At 46.0% G+C, this 17831-nt stretch overlaps 1 protein-coding gene across 3 annotated transcripts in view; it reads right to left on the bottom strand.

Moving 5' to 3' along the window:
- SAE1 (SUMO1 activating enzyme subunit 1) overlaps nucleotides 1–17831 on the bottom strand; it is an 88335-nt gene that overhangs the window by 56305 nt on the left and 14199 nt on the right. For all 3 annotated transcript variants that reach the window (XM_017889425.1, XM_017889419.1, XM_017889429.1), the window contains exons 3-5: nucleotides 11279–11452; nucleotides 8614–8756; nucleotides 5831–5930 (exon numbers count right to left, since the gene is read on the bottom strand). In XM_017889425.1, coding sequence (XP_017744914.1) covers nucleotides 5831–5930; nucleotides 8614–8756; nucleotides 11279–11452 — 417 coding nt within the window. The remainder of the gene's footprint in view (nucleotides 1–5830; nucleotides 5931–8613; nucleotides 8757–11278; nucleotides 11453–17831) is intronic.

Raw genomic sequence — 17831 nt, forward strand, 5'->3', positions numbered from 1 at the left:
AAAAAAAAATTAGCCAGGCATGGTGGCGGGCGCCTGTAGACCCAGCTACTCAGGAGGCTGAGGCAGGAGAACGGCATGAACCCAGGAGGTGGAGCTTGCAGTGAGCTGAGATTGTGTCACTACACTCCAGCCTGGGCGACAGAGTGAGACTCCACTTCAAAAAACAAAAACAAAAATACAAAAATTAGCTGGGCATGGTGGCACACACCTGTAGTCCCAGTTACTCAGAAGGCTGAGGCAGGAGAATCGCTTAAACCCGGGAGGCGGAAGTTGCAGTGAGCTGAGATCATGCCACTACACTCCATCCTGATGACAGAGCGAGACTCCATCTCAAAAAGAAAAAAACAAACAAAGAAACAAACAAAAAACAAAAGGCCAGGATTTTGGACCTCTCTGGCCTGAGGGTTCCACTGGATGACTTACTTCTAAATATTTCTGGGCAAGTCTATTGTCTTCTTTGGTATTCTGTTCTCTCAGCTTAGCTCAAATAACCTAAACCATGAGAATTAATATACTAGAAGGTTAATTCATTTCATAGGTAACAAAGAAGGTCACTTCAATTATTCTTTTTTAAAATGGAAATAATCAGGCTGGAAGTTGTGGCTCATGCCTATAACCCCAGTACTTTGGGAGGCCGAGGTGGGCGAATCACTTGAGGTCAGGAGTTTGAGACCAGCCTGGCCAATATGGAGAAATACCGTCTCTACTAAAAACACAAAAATTAGCCAAGTGTGGTGGCGCACACCTGCAGTCTCAGCTACTCCGGAGGCTGAGACAGGAGAATTGCTTGATCCCAGGAGGCACAGGCTGCAGTGAGCCGAGATTGTGTCAGTGCACTCTAGCGTGGGTGACAGAGCAAGACTCCATCTCAGAAATAGTAACAATTTTTAAAAATTAAAAATTAGCCAGGTGTAGTGGATGTCTGTAATTCCAGCTACTTGGGAGGTTGCAGTGAGCAGTGTTTGAACCACTGCACTTCAGCCTGGGTGACAGAGTAGTGAGACCTTGCTTCAAAGAAAAAAAAAGGTAGAAAATAATTTCCTCCAGGGTTGTTGGATTATGCTGCAGTTAACAGCCACCAGTACACTGAACAAATATTCCCTGGATATGACTGTGCTAGACACTGGACTAGGAGTCTAGCAGTGAACAAGACTGCCTTTCTCCTATGGAGCTTAAAATGGAAGGGGGGAGACAGACACAATCAATCTCAAGGGCCATCAGCAGTGGAAACCAAGGTACCACATGAAAGATAAAGAACTCGACTGTTTCTTTAATGACGGGTGTGGGAGAAGATGAGAAGGTTGTCAACAAATTGCTCAGAAAGAGGGAGTCAAAAGAATGAATTACTCCTCAACTGTGTAATTTCTCAACTAATTCACGAAAAGAGTATTAATAGTACTCCAAATTAGTCACCTATTTCAGGAGCAGAAATAAAATTAAATCTGTATTTCTGGTGCAGTCAGGAACAAATCCTACTTTGTCTTTAATTTTTAAAGAGCTATTAGAGAGGCCGGGTGCGGTGGCTCAAGCCTGTAATCCCAGCACTTTGGGAGGCCGAGATGGGCGGATCACGAGGTCAGGAGATCGAGACCATCCTGGCTAACACTGTGAAACCCCGTCTCTACTAAAATACAAAACTAGCTGGGCGAGGTGGCGGGCGCCTGTAGTCCCAGCTACTCGGGAGGCTGAGGCAGCAGAATGGCGTAAACCCGGGAGGCGGAGCTTGCAGTGAGCTGAGATCTGGCCACCGCACTCCAGACCGGGTGACAGAGCGAGACCCCACCTAAAAAAAAAAAAAAAAAGAGCTATTAGAGAGTAACCACTGTCAGGCATCTCATCATCTCTGGCAGCACCTAACACAAATAACTCACAATAAAGAAACGTAAACATGGGAGCATGACAGTGGCCTTTTACCCTAAAGGTTTTCCAGAATGATCCCGATGTTCATACATTTTATCCTACAATCCTCCTAATATGTCACGTTACCCTAGAAACTTCAGGGGGATCCTTCTTTGTAAATCATAGGGTGAGCCTATGCCCGTACCCACTGTCTATGCTCTCGCCTTCTTCCACAGCTGTGTGACTTTGGTCAGGTCACTTAATTTCTGTAGCTTCTTTATCAGCTGTAGGTGTGGACAACAAGACTGGATGTGATTCCCTGCGTTCAACACTGTGCCTTGCACACAGTAGGCATTCTGCAACTTACAGAAAGAGCTGGCTGTGGCAGTGAGGGCAGCCAGAGCAACTCTGCCCCTACATCAGTCTTTCAGTTTATCCTACTTCCTCAGACGGAGCACTGCTCCGGGCTCTGGTGCCTGGAAAGTTTGTCCCTCACGTGCCAACACAAACAACTCTTTCTCTGGGAAACCTTTGTGGCCACTTCCTCACCACCACCTCATTGCTCTCTCCTCTGTCTTCTTCTTTTTTTTTTGAGACGGAGTCTCACTCTGTCCACCAGGCTGGAGTGCAGTGGCGCGATCTTGGCTCACTGCAAGCTCCGCCTCCTGGGTTCACGCCAATCTCCTGCCTCAGCCTCCCTAGTAGCTGGGACTACAGGCGCCCGCCACCGTGTCCAGCTAATTTTTTGTATTTTTTTAGTAGAGATGGGGTTTCACCGTGGTCTCGATCTCCTGACCTTGTGATCCGCCTGCCTCGGCCTCCCAAAGTGCTGGGATTACAGGCGTGAGCCACCGCGCCCGGCCTCCTCTGTCTTCTGAACGTCAGTGTCCACGTGAGGCTTGTGCCCGAGACCTAATTGTGACGAAATCCGTATCAAATATTCTCCTGGGCACCAAAGAAAGCAAACAAACTACTGAGCACCTATTTCTGGAAAAGGCATTTTCTTAAGGCCTTATTTATCAGAATGGCACAGGTGCTAGAAAGGCCCACCAGCTTCCTAGAGGGTGTGAAAACCACAGGCTGTTTTTCCTTTTTGTTTTTTAACGTTACTAATTTAGGAGCACAAAGTGTACCTTGAAGCAAAAGTGGCTTTACAACCTTTGGTTAAACCTAGGGAAAGGGGGAGGGGAAGGGAACCCTAACCAGAAAACCTTTCACAGGAAACAGGAAGTGGCTGCTTCCCCACCCCTACCCTGCACTCTCTGAGCACAACCCAACTAGTTATTCTGTACAATTAGGCAAAACGGCAGCATCAGAATCAAGGAATCTTTGGCGTTGGAAGAGAACCTTGAAATCACAGGGCCATCTGTACCAAAACGGAAGGAGGCATGTTATTGCAAAGTGACAAAGCCATGGCCAAAACCCAGTCCAGCCCAGTCCGTCCGCAGGGCCCTTGGTGAAGCCACACAAAGGCAAGGTTTGGAATCCCGGGGATTATCAACAGGAATGCACTGAATGCCTCGTAACCTTAAGGGCTTGGGGTTGGAATCCGAGCCTGAATTGTTCAAGTGTAACAGCTGACTAACAATGTCAGCTGGGGAATATTTTGATACCTTCCAGCTCAGCTCCACGAAGGAAGAGGCTGCACAAAAACCTCTGTGCCTGTAGGGCCCTCCGTAATGGTAGGCAAAGGCCTGGGCTGCCTACATTCTCCTCATAGCAACATAAAGTGGTTCCCAAAAGGTTTCCAGATCCACCCCAGTGGGCACCATCAGAACTGACTCCAGGGAAACTTCCAGCTGTGAATGGCTAACAAAGCTAGGCACTCTCTCCATTTGAATGTGAAAGACCCGCCTCAATCAGAGAAGGCCCTTAAGCCATAAAACCCTTCACACCAAGGCCAAGTGTCACACTTATAAGAGGGTGTGATTTATAAACTGACAGCACCCACAAAGCAGCTTTTGTACTCCTCCGTTTGTTAACAATTTATCTCCCCCCCACCAAATTCACGGAGCTATTCAGATAAATCTTGACGGGGCCTCAAAAAGAAAGAAAGGCAGAAAGAAAGGGACCCAAGTTTTGGCCAAAACACCAAGGTTCACTCTGGATAATTACGGTTCTGTGAATAGACACTAAAATTAGGGCTTAATTCCTCTGTATCACACTTACAGCACCAAACTACTCCAACACAAACACAAAAAAGAAAGAAAATCTCCAATGCCGCCTTGCTGGAGAGTCTGAGAGTTCCACTTTTGTGGTTTTCTGCAGTCTCTTTTGTGGTTTCTGAACTCTTTAGAATCCCCTCGTTAGTGTAATTTAACTCAACATTCTGACCAACTGTTTTTCTTTCTCAACATTTAAATCTACAAAGCAAAGGGTAAATATGGGCTTGGTCATGTCTTTCCTCTCAGTTCAATGAAACCAATTCTGGCCCCTTCATCTTGCTTTCCCCATCGCATGGTTCCCATCTCAGATTCCAGCACTAGCTACAGAAACCATCATCTTCTGACCCCTTCTTCACTCCTTTCTATAAATGTAATTATTGCACCTGATCCAAATAGAGGCTGAGCACCCTAATATAAACTACATTAACAACTATGAATCTGATAACACCTGTCAACATTGAAAGACTTTTCTTACTAAAGGTTGTTTGATAAAAGGAAAAAACAGGCAAAGAAAACTTTTTTTTTTGAGACAGTCTCGCTCTGTCGCCAGACTGCAGTTCAGTGCTGCTGTCTCGGCTCACTGCAACCTCTGCCTCCCGGGTTCAGGCTATTCTCCTGCCTCAGCCTCCTGAGTAGCTGGGACTACAGGCACGCACCACCTTGCCCGGCTAATTTTTGTATTTTTAGCAGAGAAAATACAAAAAATTTTTTGTTTTGCCTTTTTTTTGTTGTTTTAGACAGGATCTTGCTCTGTTGCCCAGGCTGGGCTGCAGTGGTGTGACCATGGCTCACTGCAGCCTCCACCTCCCAGGCTCAAGCAATCCTCCACGCTCAGCCTCTGAGTAGCTGGGCCTACAGGTGCTCACCACACCAGACACATTTTTACATTTTTTTTTTGTAGACACGGGGTCTTGCTATTGTAACCGGGGCTGGTGTTTTGCCACTTAAAAAAAAAAAAAAACTTCTGGTCGGGCATGGTGGCTCATGCCTGTAATCCCAGCACTTTGATGGGGGCTGAGGCAGGTGGATCACGAGGTCAAGAGATAAAGACCATCCTGGCCAACATGGTGGAATCCCGTCTCTACTGAAAATACAAAAATTAGCTGGGTGTGGTGGCACACGCCTGTAGTCCCAGATACTCGGGAGCCCGAGGCAAGAAAAACTCCTGAACCTGGGAGGCGGAGGTTGCAGTGAGCTGAGATTGCACCACTCCAGCCTGGACACGGCGAGACTTCATCTCAAAAAAAAAAAAAGAAAAGAAAAGAAAAGAAAAAAATTTGGAGCCAGGCACAGTGGCTCACGCCTGCAATCCCAGCACTTTGGGAGGCCAAGGCGTGTGGATCACCTGAGGTCAGGAGTTCAAGACCAGCCTGGCCAACATGGCGAAACCCTGTCTCTACTAAAAAATACAAAAAAAATTAGCCGGGGGTGCTACTTGGGAGGATGAGGCAGGAGAATTGCTTGAACCCAGGAGGTTGAGGCTGTAGTGAGCCGAGATCATGCCACTGCACTCCAGCCTGAGCGACAAGAAAAAAATTCTCTCACGCACTCACACACACACACACACACACACACACACACACAAAGTTTGGGACAGAGCCTACAAAAGTTTGCATTTCTCATTGTCTTGAAAAATCCCATCTGGAATCACTGGGCCCACATTCCCTCACAGCAACAGCTGGCTGACACTAAGCTGTGGCAGTCTCCCTTTAGATGGGACAAGCACTCGCCCCACCCCTTCCAGAAGTGCTTTCCTTTTCAATCATAATTGCCCGTCCCCTCCAAGGCCCTAGGGTTTCTGACCTCTGCCCCCACATTACACATACCTTTTTGACCATCGTTGTCTCAGAAGAATCAAGTTTTGCTCTCTTGGTATCAGGCCCATCTTCTAGTCCTTGGCTAACTTTGGCAACTTTAGTTTTCTCCCTAGAGGGTGACAAGGGGAGGGAATGTAATTTTTACCCTAGGAATCATGCTACTGGAATCAAAAAAAGCCTCTCCAGGTCACAGATTGGGATGGTGGTTAAGGGCAAAAGCTTTGGAGTCAGATCTCGGTTCAAATCCCAGCTCTGCCATTGATAACGTGATGAGTCTGGTACTCACACTGTTGGGCACTCAGGAAATTACCGTGGGAAAAACACAGCAGCATACATTGCTTAGCACACTGCCAGGCACACAGCTGCTCTCAATAAATCAAAGTGATTACTTTGTAAAGACTCTACTTGAATCATGAAATAAATAGCCAAACTTGGCCGGGTGCAGTGGCTCACGCTTGTAATCCCAGCACTTTGGGAGGCCAAGGCAGGCAGATCACTTGAGTTCAAGGGCTTGAGACTGGCCTGGCTAACATGGCGAAACCCCATCTCTATGAACAGTACAAAAAATTAGTCGGGCATGGTGGCGTGCACCTGTAATCCCAGCTACTCGCAAGGCTGAGACAGAAGAATTGCCTGAACCCAGGAGGCGGAGGTTGCAATGAGCTGAGATCACGCCACTATACTCCAGCCTGGGCAACTGAGTGAAACTCCATCTCAGAAAAAAAAAAAAAATTGCCAAACTTAATTCTGCCCCTCTGCTGTGGGCAGCTTATGTTAAAATAATCTGGACTGCTTTCCACTACTATGACTTCTTTATAATATGCCCAAAGAAGCCAGGCACAGTGGCTCACGTTTGTAATCCCAGCACTTTGGGAGGCTGAGGTGGGTGGACCACCTGAGGTCAGGAGTTCGAGACCAGCCTGGCCAACATAGTGAAATCCCGTCTCTACCAGAAATACAAAAATTAGCTGGGCATGGTGGTGGGCGCCTGCAGTCCCAGCTGCTCCGGAGGCTGAAGCAGGATAATAACTTGAATCCGGGAGGTGGAGGTTGCAGTGAGTCAAGATTGTGCCATTGTACTCTAGCCTGGGTGATAAGAGCAAAACTCCATCTCAAAAATAATAGCTGGGTGCGGTGGCTCATGCCTGTAATCCCAGCGCTTAGGGAGGCCGAGGTGGGTGGATCACCTGAGGTCCGGAGTTCGAGACCAGCCTGACCAACATGGAGAAACCCTGTCACTACTAAAAATACAAAATTAGCCGGGCGTGGTGGCGCATGCCTGTAATCCCAGCTACTCCAGAGGCTGAGGCAGGAGAATAGCTTGAACCCAGGAGGCGGAGGTGGTTGTGAGCCAAGATCGCGCCACTGCACTCCAGCCTGGGCAACAAAAGCAAAACTCCGTCTCTAAAAAATAAATAATAATAATATGCCCAAAGAACTAGATTATCCTAAAGCCATAAAACAGTAGAGTTAGGAGATGTCTGGAACATGACTGTCCTTCCCCCGTCTTGACTTTACAGGCAAGAAACTTGGAGACCAGAGAAATTTCAGTGATTTGCCTGAGAGGCTGAACAAGAGAACAGTTCTCAGTCTCCTGGTAGGAAGCTCCTACCTCACAGAGCCTGTCTTTCTTTTTGGAGGGGGTGGTCAGAAACTGCAGCCAAAATACCTAACTCATATAGTTTTACAATAACAGATCATCTGCCATCTTTCACCCAGAGACTAAAAAGTCAAAACACTGCAAGTCCTGTCATGTGAGAATTACCAAGTTCTGCAGCCTCAATGTTCAACATGAGAGGATGAGGTCTGTTTGTTCTACCAGAGGAGTCTCTCTGGATATTGGATACCTTTTCCAAGGTAGACTTTGGCTGAATGTTCCTCCAGAGTCACTCAACTATTTTGTACTTATTTTACTATCTCTCAACTTGAAAACATGTAAGCAGGCCGGGCGCGGTGGCTCATGCCTGTAATCCCAGCACTTTGGGAGGCCGAGGTGGGCGGATCACCTGAGGTCGGGAGTTCGAGACCAGCCTGACCCACATGGAAATACCCCATCTCTACTAAAAATACAAAATTAGCCGGGCTTGGTGGTGCATGCCTATAATTCCAGCTACTTGGGAAGGCTAAGGCAGGAGAATCGCTTGAACCTGGGAGGTGGAGGTTGAGGTGAGCTGAGAGTGTGCCACTGCACTCCAGCCTGGACAACAAGAGCAAAACTCTGTCTCAAAAAAAAAAAAAGGAAAACATGTAAGCCCAAGTTGGGGAACAAATGTTTACAATCAGAGCAAGCCTTCCCTATGCAGAAAATGTGACTTTACCACATGAAGCCCAGACTGATCAAACAAATACCCATGTGGTGTACTTTTATTGCCGTAAAACTCTGCTTGCTTTAGGCTTTAGATTTAGTCTATCATTTTGGAGAGCAGGGGCATACCTCCTAAAATTCTGAACCTACAATCTATTGTATGTGGCAAGTTGTTAATGACTTGGTTTCAGAATGTTCTAAGTATTATAATCAAATTATTTCCTTAGATGGTTGTTTTCTACCAGTAAATAAGACTAAATTTTGAAAAGTGTTATGTTGTCATCTAGGCGCAATGGCTCATGCCTGTAATCCCAGAACTTTGGGAAGCCAAGGTGGGAGGCTCACTTGAGCCCAGGAGTTCAAGACCAGCTTGAACAACATAGCTTAGATCCTGTCTCTACACATAAATAAATAAATACATAATTTTTTTAAAAAAAGTATAAAAAGGAGAAAATGTTACATTCTCCCCGCCTCTCCCAACACTTACTCTACAAACTCATGCTCTCCTAGATTGGTAAATGTGTATCCATGGTAGCCAAAAACATCTCCTGTAAAGAACTTGATGCTATTTTTGTGACAGATCTGGTCAACTTTAACTATGACATCCCTGGAGCAGCAAGTCAGACACACCTGCAGAAAGAAAGAAATTGGCTGGGTGTGAGTTTTGCATACCGTGAATCACTGCCCTGATGTCTAAATAAATCTTAATGAACAGTCTCTCTGGGCATGTTTAAAACACGTTTCAAACTGGTACAACAGGTTCTTTGGGTCCTATGGCTAGAAGACAAAAGAAAAGTTGTAGGTTTCAATGTGTAGAAAATATAAGTTATGAGACTGTCACGTTCTGCAGCCAAAATAAAACGTGTTTAGCTAAAAAGTAAAAGCTATTCAACAAATGTTTTCTGTAATCCATGAACATATACACATCTCATAGTTTTCATGAAAAAAAAATAACTTAGCAAGTTGTTTCTAAACCGTTAAATCTATTAAAATCCAAATAAGCTACAGTGAGAAGTAAAACCAGTTTTTTAAACTGACCCAAAGGTCATGTTTAAATACAAGCACTTTTCTTCCCCCTCCTTTTGATTGATATGTTAAGATAAAGAAGATAAACAAGTCCTGTTGAGATCATTTTTCCACAGATTGCGGTGTGAAACTTTATCTGAATTTAAGGACAAAAGAAAAGGTTATAGACCAAGTGACCTTCCATTCAGGCTTAGACAATGAACTGGTGATTCACTCAGTGGAATTATCAGTGTTGCTCTGGGGCCTCCAGGTTGTATTCCAGTAAGCTGAGGTATTGGAAATGGCTAAGTTCTACTGCACAAAATACTGTCTTTCTGGGAGAAGCTTTGTGATCATGGTCAAAAGACAACTTCCAAATTGCACATGCTTTCTCCTGAACAAAAGGACATTTTCACTTGATAGACCCTCTTTGCTGTTGTCTAGCAGCCTGAACACCGAAATAACATTCACAGAGAAATGTGTTTCTTTGGTGTTTCAAAGGATGCAGCCACCCAAGGAAAAATCCCATCTAAAAGGTAAGAAATCCACAGGTGAACATGCAACCAATTGATCAAATGGAACCCTGCAGAGTCTAACTATCAAACCTGCAAGGACCAGCCAAACACGGCCTGCAAGGCAGACAACATGGTCCCATGCACACGCATTACACAATCAACTGGCCTCACACTTCAGTTTTAACAAATCCTCTTTCTACTTCTACAAGTTCGAGGGACACCTGGCATAAAATAAATGTGGTTACTACAGAAAAGAAAATGAAGACTTATGTCCAAATGGAAAGTGTCCCAATACCTGAAGTTAAAAAATAGAAGGGACTAGGAAAAAGAAAACAGGACAAATGCACAGATGATCCATCCTTCCAAGCCCATATTTGAACAGATGCACATATGAGATAGAAAAGTGTAAAAACAGGAGGCTGAGGCAGAGAACTGCTTAAACCAGGGAAGTGGAGGTTGCAGTGAGCTGAGATCATGCCACTGCACTCCAGCCTGGGCGACAGAGCGAGACTCCATCTCAAAAAAGAAAGAAAGAAAGAAAAGTGTAAAAAACAGGCCAGGTGCGGTGGCTCACACCTGTAATCCCATCACTTTGGGAGGCCGAGGCAGGTGGATCACCTGAGGTCAGGAGTTCAAGACCAGCCTGACCAACATGGTGAAACCCCAACTCTACTAAAAATACAAAAAATTAGCCAAGCATGGTTGGTCGATGCCTGTAATCCCAGTTACTTGTGAGGCTGAGGCAGGAGAATCACTTGAACCCAGGAGGCGGAGGTTGCAATGAGCCAAGATCGCACAATTGCACTCCAGTCTGGGCAACAAGAGCAAAACTCCATCTCAAAAAAAAAAGTGTTAAAAAACGAACTACCTAACCCAAACTCTAACCTCTCATATAACATACTGGGACCTTTCATTTGAAAAACTAGTAGCTCATCTATGACTATTTCACAGTTCTCAAGATTTGTTAAGCGTTTCCAGAACGCAGGGAACTATGTCTGAAAGGTCGCAGACATTGACAAAGAATTTATCCTTTCACCTCCGCATAGATTTGGCAGTGAAACCAAATGAGGCTGGATATGCCTCATTTGGCTTATGACTACAGTAATTGTTCTCTAGTTATCCATGGCAACATGGTCAACGTGACTGTGAGAAACAGACAGACAGACATAGATAGACCAAGATCAGGTGTGCTTTTTCTTAAGACAAAACACAAGCTGTAGTTTGATATTTCTAACAAAAAAATGCCTCTGCCACAGAAATTAATCACCAACTTGTCAAGTTTTCGGAAGAAAACATTTGCAATAACATGGATTAAAGTTATGTGCAAAGATTCTGGAAGGAAGACAAAACACCAAAGATGAAACCTGGCTGAGGGAACATATGCCCAGAGAAGAAGCCAGCAGACAGCAAGTCACCAACAGCTACAGCAGATCCAACAGACTGGACCTTTCTAGCAACACATTCACACAATATACTAAGCCTAAACAACAGAACAGCTTATACATTTTATTGGGAAAAAGCTCAGAATTTGATATTTGAATGCTCTCAGATTGCTTTGGGATTTGAAAGTATACACAACTAGCACCTTAATTTGTTTACTTTCCACAGCAGATTTTACATTAAGAAACTTACAGCATCAAATTGAGTGAAAAATGACTCTGGTTTCTTCTCTATATCCTCAGTGTCTACCTTCACATCCACCATGGGGTTGAGATTCTGAGCTCGCTCCAAAGAGGCTTCAGCCCTATTTCGGCCAACAGACCCAGTACGAATCAAGAACTGAGCTCCAGGATCTTCAGGAGATACCTAGGAATAATATATGTATTTTTTTAATTATTGAATTTTTAGGGAAAATAAATGTCAAAGACAATCTTTAAATTTTAAAGCATAGTTAAAATACCTACCACTTAAATTTTTTTTTTTCGAGACAGAGTCTTGCTCTGTCGTCAGGCTGGAGTGCAGTGGCGTGATCTCAGCTCACTGCAACCTCTGCCTCCCCAGTTCAAACGATTCTCCTCCTGCCTCGGCCACCCAAGTAGCTGGGACTACAGGCGCGCACCACCACGCCCAGCTAATGTTTGTAATTTTAGTAGAGACGGGGTTTCACCACTTTGCCAGGATAGTCTTGATCTCTTGGCCTGGTGATCCGTCTGCCTCAGCCTCCCAAAGTGCTAAGATTACAGGCATGAAACACAGAGCACGGCCCTAAAATGTATTATTGTTCCTGTAGCAATTTTCCTTATGCAGGCTTCCTTCCAAAGCTTTAAAATGACTTTAAACTTTTTTTAAACTGGTCATTGATGGTTAAAGAGCACCCCCTTGTGTTTACAAAGAAAATTCACTCTCAACAAAAAAATCCATGCTTTCTTCTTCTATGCAAATTTGTAACTGCAAGAATTGACTAAATGCTTAGCATGTGCCCAACTATAAGCATTTGGGGAAATACACCAATAGTTTACAGGATTAAGTCTCTGTCTTCCAATGGTTTAAAAGTAGACCAGTGTGGGCAGGGCGCAGTGGCTCACACCTGTAATCCCAGCACTTTGGGAGGCCGAGGCAGGTGGATACCTGAGGTCAGGAGTCGAGACCAACCTGGCCAACATGGTGAAATGCCGTCTGTACTAAAAATTCAAAAATAAGCCAGGTGTGGTGGTGTGTGCCTGTAATCCCAGCTACTTGGGAGGCTGAAGCAGGAGAATCACTTGAACCTGGGAGGTGGAAGTTGCAGTGAGCTGAGATCGTACCACTGCACTCCAGCCTGGGCAACAGAGCAAGACTCCGTCTCAAAGAAAAAAAAGTAGACCAGTGTGGAGTGTGGCCTGGCACAGTAGCTCACATCTGTAATCCCAGCAATTTGGGATGCCAAAGCAGGAGGATCACTGCTTGAGGTCAGGAGCTCAAAACTAGCCTGAACAACACAGAGAGGCCCTCTCTCAAAAAATAACAAAAAACTGCAACCTCATGAGAAAACTTAAAAAAAAAAAAAAAAAGAAAAAGAAAAAAAATCAAACCAGTTCAAAAATCAGACAAAATTAACAATGCTTGAAATGAACTTTTAAAAAATATAGACAGACTATGGCCAGGCGCGGTGGCTCACGCTTGTAATCCCAGCACTTTGGGAGGCCGAGGCAGGCGGATCATCTGAGGTTCAGAGTTCAAGACCAGTTTGACAAACATGGTGAAACCCCATATGTTTCACCAACATGGTGAAAAATTAGCCAGGCATGGTGGCGCATGCCTGTAATCCCAGCTACTCCAGAGGCTGAGGCAGGAGAATCACTTGAACCCGGGAGCCAGAGGTTGCAATAAGCTGAGATTGTGCCATTTGCACTCCAGCCTGAGCAACAAGAGCAAAACTCTGTCTTAAAATAATAATAATAATGAATATATATATACAGACAGGCTATGTCATCCAGGCTAGAGTGCAGTGGCTATTCGCAGGCACGATCATAGCACACTGCAGCCTCAAACTCCTGGGCACAAGTGATCTTCCCACCTCAGCTTCCCAATTAGCTGGGCTGCCAGGTGTGAGCCACCACATCCAGTTTCTTCCTTGAGACAGGAGTCGCTCTGTCTCCCAGGCTGGAGTGCAGTGGTGCGATCTCGGCTCACTGCAAGCTCTGCCTCCTGGGTTCACGCCATCCTCTTGCCTCAGCCTCCCGAGTAGCTGGGACTACAGGCGCCCGCCACCACACCCGGCTAATGTTTTTGTTTTTTTTTTAAGTAGAGACGGGGTTTTACCGTTTTAGTCAGTATGTTCTCGATCTCCTCGTGATCCGTCCGCCTCTGCCTCCCAAAGTGCTGGGATTACAGACATGAGACACCGCGCCCAGCCTTGTTTATTTATTTATTTATTTATTTTTGAGGTGGAGTCTTGGTGTCTCCCAGGCTGGAGTACAATCGCACAATCTTGGCTCACTACAAGCTCCGCCTCCAGACTTCACACTATTCCCCTGCCTCAGCCTTATGAGTAGCTGGGACTACAGGCGCCCACCACCACCCTCGGCGCCTTTTTGTATTTGTAGTAGAGACAGGGTTTCACCGTGTTAGCCAGGATGGTCTCCAATCCCCTGACTTCGTGATCCACCCACCTCAGCCTCCCAAAGTGCTGGGATTACAGGAGTGAGCCACCACGCCCGGCCTCACATCCAGTTTCTTAATGAACTCTTAAATTCAATTAAAACTCAGAGGGGGGCCGGGCGCGGTGGCTCAAGCCTGTAATCCCAGCACTTTGGGAGGCCGAGACGGGCGGATCACGAGGTCAGGAGATCGAGACCATACTGGCTAACACGGTGAAACCCCATCTCTACTTAAAATACAAAAAATTAGCCGGGCATGGTGGCGGGCGCCTGTAGTCCCAGCTATTCAGGAGGCTTAGGCAGGAGAATGGCGTAAACCCAGGAGGCAGAGCTTGCAGTGAGCTGAGATCTGGCCACTGCACTCCAGCCTGGGCAACAGAGCCAGACTCCGTCTCCAAAAAAAAAAAAAAAAAACTCAGAGAGGAAGAGAGATGTGGGAACTGAAACATGGGAATTATTTCACTCCTAAGGCTGAACATCAGCAGAGCAGAGCCTCAAAGACAGGATAATATAATCCCCTAACAGCCACCAGTAAGATTACAGATTCCATACTGCTCTCAAAGGATTTCTTCACACATCAGACAACTAATTGAACCATTATTCTCTGCAAATAACCTTGCCACCTTCACCAAGACTAGATTCAACAGAAGTTATCTCCCCTCATCGCCTCCTACCAACCATCCACAGCACACTCTCTATCTTACTACCTTTTCCTCCAAGAAAATGAGCTGGCCCACTTCCCATTCCAGGCTAACCCTGTATCCTTGACCCATCCCATTCTGCTTCTTCAGGGATCTCATTATGTGCTGAGAAGCTGCACCACACAATGGTTAACAGTAAGGCTCTGAAATAATTCAGGCTGAATTCGATCTTTGATTCAAATCCCTGGCTCAACAACTGTGTGACCTTGAGCAAGAATGTGGGAATCCCATATAAAACGAGGACACAGATAAAAACACACAGTTGAGGTCGGGCACAGTGGCTCATGCCTGTAATCACTGCAGTGTGGGAGGCTGAGGTGGGAGGATCACTTGAGGTCAGAAGTTCGAGACCAGCCTGGCCAACATGGTGAAACCGCATCTCTACTAAAAATACAAAAATTAGCCAGGTGTGGTGGCACACACCTGTAATACTAGCTACTTGTGAGGCTGAGGCAGGAGAATCACTTGAACCCAGGAGGCGGAGGTTGCAGTGAGCCAAGATCTTGCCACTGCACTCTAGCCTGGGTGACAAGTGAGACTCCGCCTCAAAAAGACAGACAACAACAAAAATAGGGCTGAGCCCAGAAAGTTCAAGACCAGCCTGAGCAACATCACGAAACCCAGTGTCTATAAAAAATACGAAAAATGGCCGGGCGCGGTGGCTCAAGCCTGTAATCCCAGCACTTTGGGAGGCCGAGACGGGCAGATCACGAGGTCAGCAGATCGAGACCATCCTGGCTAACACGGTGAAACCCCGTCTCTACTAAAAAATACAAAAAACTAGCCGGGCGAGATGGCAGACGCCTGTAGTCCCAGCTACTCGGGAGGCTGAGGCAGGAGAATGGTGGGAACCCGGGAGGCGGAGCTTGCAGTGAGCCGAGATCGCGCCACTGCACTCCAGCCTGGGCTACAGAGCGAGACTCCGTCTCAAAAAAAAAAAAAAACGAAAATTAGTCAGGTGTGGTAGTGTGCACCTGTAGTCCCAGCTACTGGGAGGCTTAAGTGGGAGAATACCCTGAGCCCAGGAAGTTAAGGCTACAGTGAGCCATGATCATGCCCACTGCATTCCAGTAAGGGTGACAGTGAGACTGTCTCAAAAAAGAAAAAAAAAATACACATACAATTATCACTTCATCACTATCAGTCCACAGATCACACCTTCCTTGCCATGTTCTCCTCCCCTGCTACACATTCTAGTCTCAATTTGGGCCCTCTTAGGTGTGGTTGTCCCCAAGATTCCATCTCAGAACTACTCATCTTTTCACTCTGTATAGCTCCATAAATCAACTCAATGCCTCTTTAGTTTCTACCAAAATCTGCTGTTATTTTTCAAATCCCTCTTTCTGGTGAAGATTTCTTCCTGATCTACCTGAGTCTTCTCTACTGTACTGCCCATCAGTCATTTCCTCTCAGACATCTATAGACCCTACGTGTCTGTCTGCTTCTGTGTGCCGTCTCCAGAGTCCACCAACCACCCACCCAGTCACTCAAGCCAGAAGCCTGGTCTTCATATATCCTTGCTATTTCCACGAGAGTTGTCCATAGTGAGGTGGCTGAGAACATGGGCTCTGGAGTCAGATGCCTGGGTCTCGGCCATACCACGGGGGCCTTGGATGGGCCAGTACTTTTCTTCCTTTTTCTCTGTTTTCCTATCTGTAAAACAGGGATGATAATAGGTCCTTGATCTCAAGATGTGTCATGAGAACTCTATGAGATAATACAACTGCAGCTCTAAGAACAGTGTCTAGCCCCTTTAGTGTCAGCTGCTCTGGTTATTCCTGGCTTTCTTTAAGCTCCCATACACAGACCTCCCGATTCTACCACCTAAATCTATTTCTCACATCTGTGTGCTTCCTGCCATCCCTATCAGAAAGGCCACTTTCGCCTCTCACTTAAACTACTAAAAACTGCCTTCTAAGTGGTCTTCTGCCCTGTATTTTGTGCCAACCATAGTTAATACAGTAATTAGCGATCTACACATAAAGCCCAAAGCTAACCATGTCACTCTTCCTGTCATGTGAAACTCTTCAGTGAATCTGCACCACCCGGAGGATTAAGTAAAAGCTTACAGTGGGGCTTCCTAGGAGCCCCTACTGACTTGGACTTTACCAGCAACCTGTCCCTACCCACCACTTTGGGTCTCACACTCTAAAAACACCAAACTACTTTTATCTTCCATTTCTACCACACTGTTGGGTGCCTTTGTGACACTGCTATGTCCCCTGCCTAAACACAGGCCCTTATCTTGACAAATCCTCCTTGTACTTTAAGACTTAGATCAGGACTCCAGGAAATCTTTCATGTCTCGCAACCTGAGTCAGGTAGCCTGCTCTGGTTTCTGGGGGGAAAAAAAAACAAACTTGAGAATGGGAACCAAACCGTGAGCATCTTTCTATCACCAGCACCTAGCAGAATTCAGGGCACCCAGTAGGTACTATCAGATGCTTTTCGAACGTAAACTAAATAATATGCTCTAAGATGGGTGCAATGGCTCACACCTGTGGTGTCAGAATCACTGTTCTGTGATTGGCCTCCAATGTTGGAATCTTGCAACCAGATGAAGTAGTTAAGTAATCCTAGCTACTAGGGAGGTTGAGGCACGAGAAGTGTTTGAACCCGGGAGGCAGAGGTTGCAGTGAGCTGAGGTTGCATCACTGTACTCCAGTCTGGGCAACAGAGTAAGACTCTGTCTCAAAATAAATAAATAAAATAAATAAAATGTCACTGAGGCATGGAAATGTAGAGAGAGAAGCATTTATATTCACCTTGAAGATGAGCCTGGTCAGAGAAAGCTACACTGGAGTTGGGCTCTACCATCATATTAATCAAGCAGCATTATGTCAGCAGGGCGTGGTAGCTCACACCTGTAATTCCAGCACTTCAGGAGGCTGAGGCCAGTGGATCACTTGAGGTCAGGAGTTTGAGACCAGCCTGGCCAACATAGTGAAACCCTGTTTCTACCAAAAATACAAAAATTAGCCAGGCATGGCCGGGCGCGGTGGCTCACTCCTATAATCCCAGCACTTTGGGAGACCAAGGCGGGCAGATCACCTGAGGTTGGGAAGTTCAAGACCAGCTTGACCAACATGGAGAAACCTCATCTCTACTAAAAATGCTAAACTAGGAGGGCATGGTGTTGCATGCCTGTAATCCCAGCTACTCTGGAGGCTGAGGCAGGAGAATTGCTTGAACCTGGGAGGCTGAGGTTGCAGTGAGCCAAGATCATGCCATTGCACTCCAGCCTGGGCAACAAGAGCTAAACTCCATCTCAAAAAAAAAAAAAAAAATTAGCCAGGCATGGTGGCGCATGCCTGTAATCCCAGCTACTTGGGAGGCTGAGGCAGGAGAATTGCTTGAGTCTGGGAAGTGGAGGTTGCAGTGTGCCAAGATTGCGCCACTGCACTC

This window comes from Rhinopithecus bieti, unplaced genomic scaffold, assembly GCF_001698545.2.
Source record: "Rhinopithecus bieti isolate Rb0 unplaced genomic scaffold, ASM169854v2 scaffold_574, whole genome shotgun sequence".
NCBI classification, from domain to species: Eukaryota; Metazoa; Chordata; class Mammalia; order Primates; family Cercopithecidae; genus Rhinopithecus; species Rhinopithecus bieti.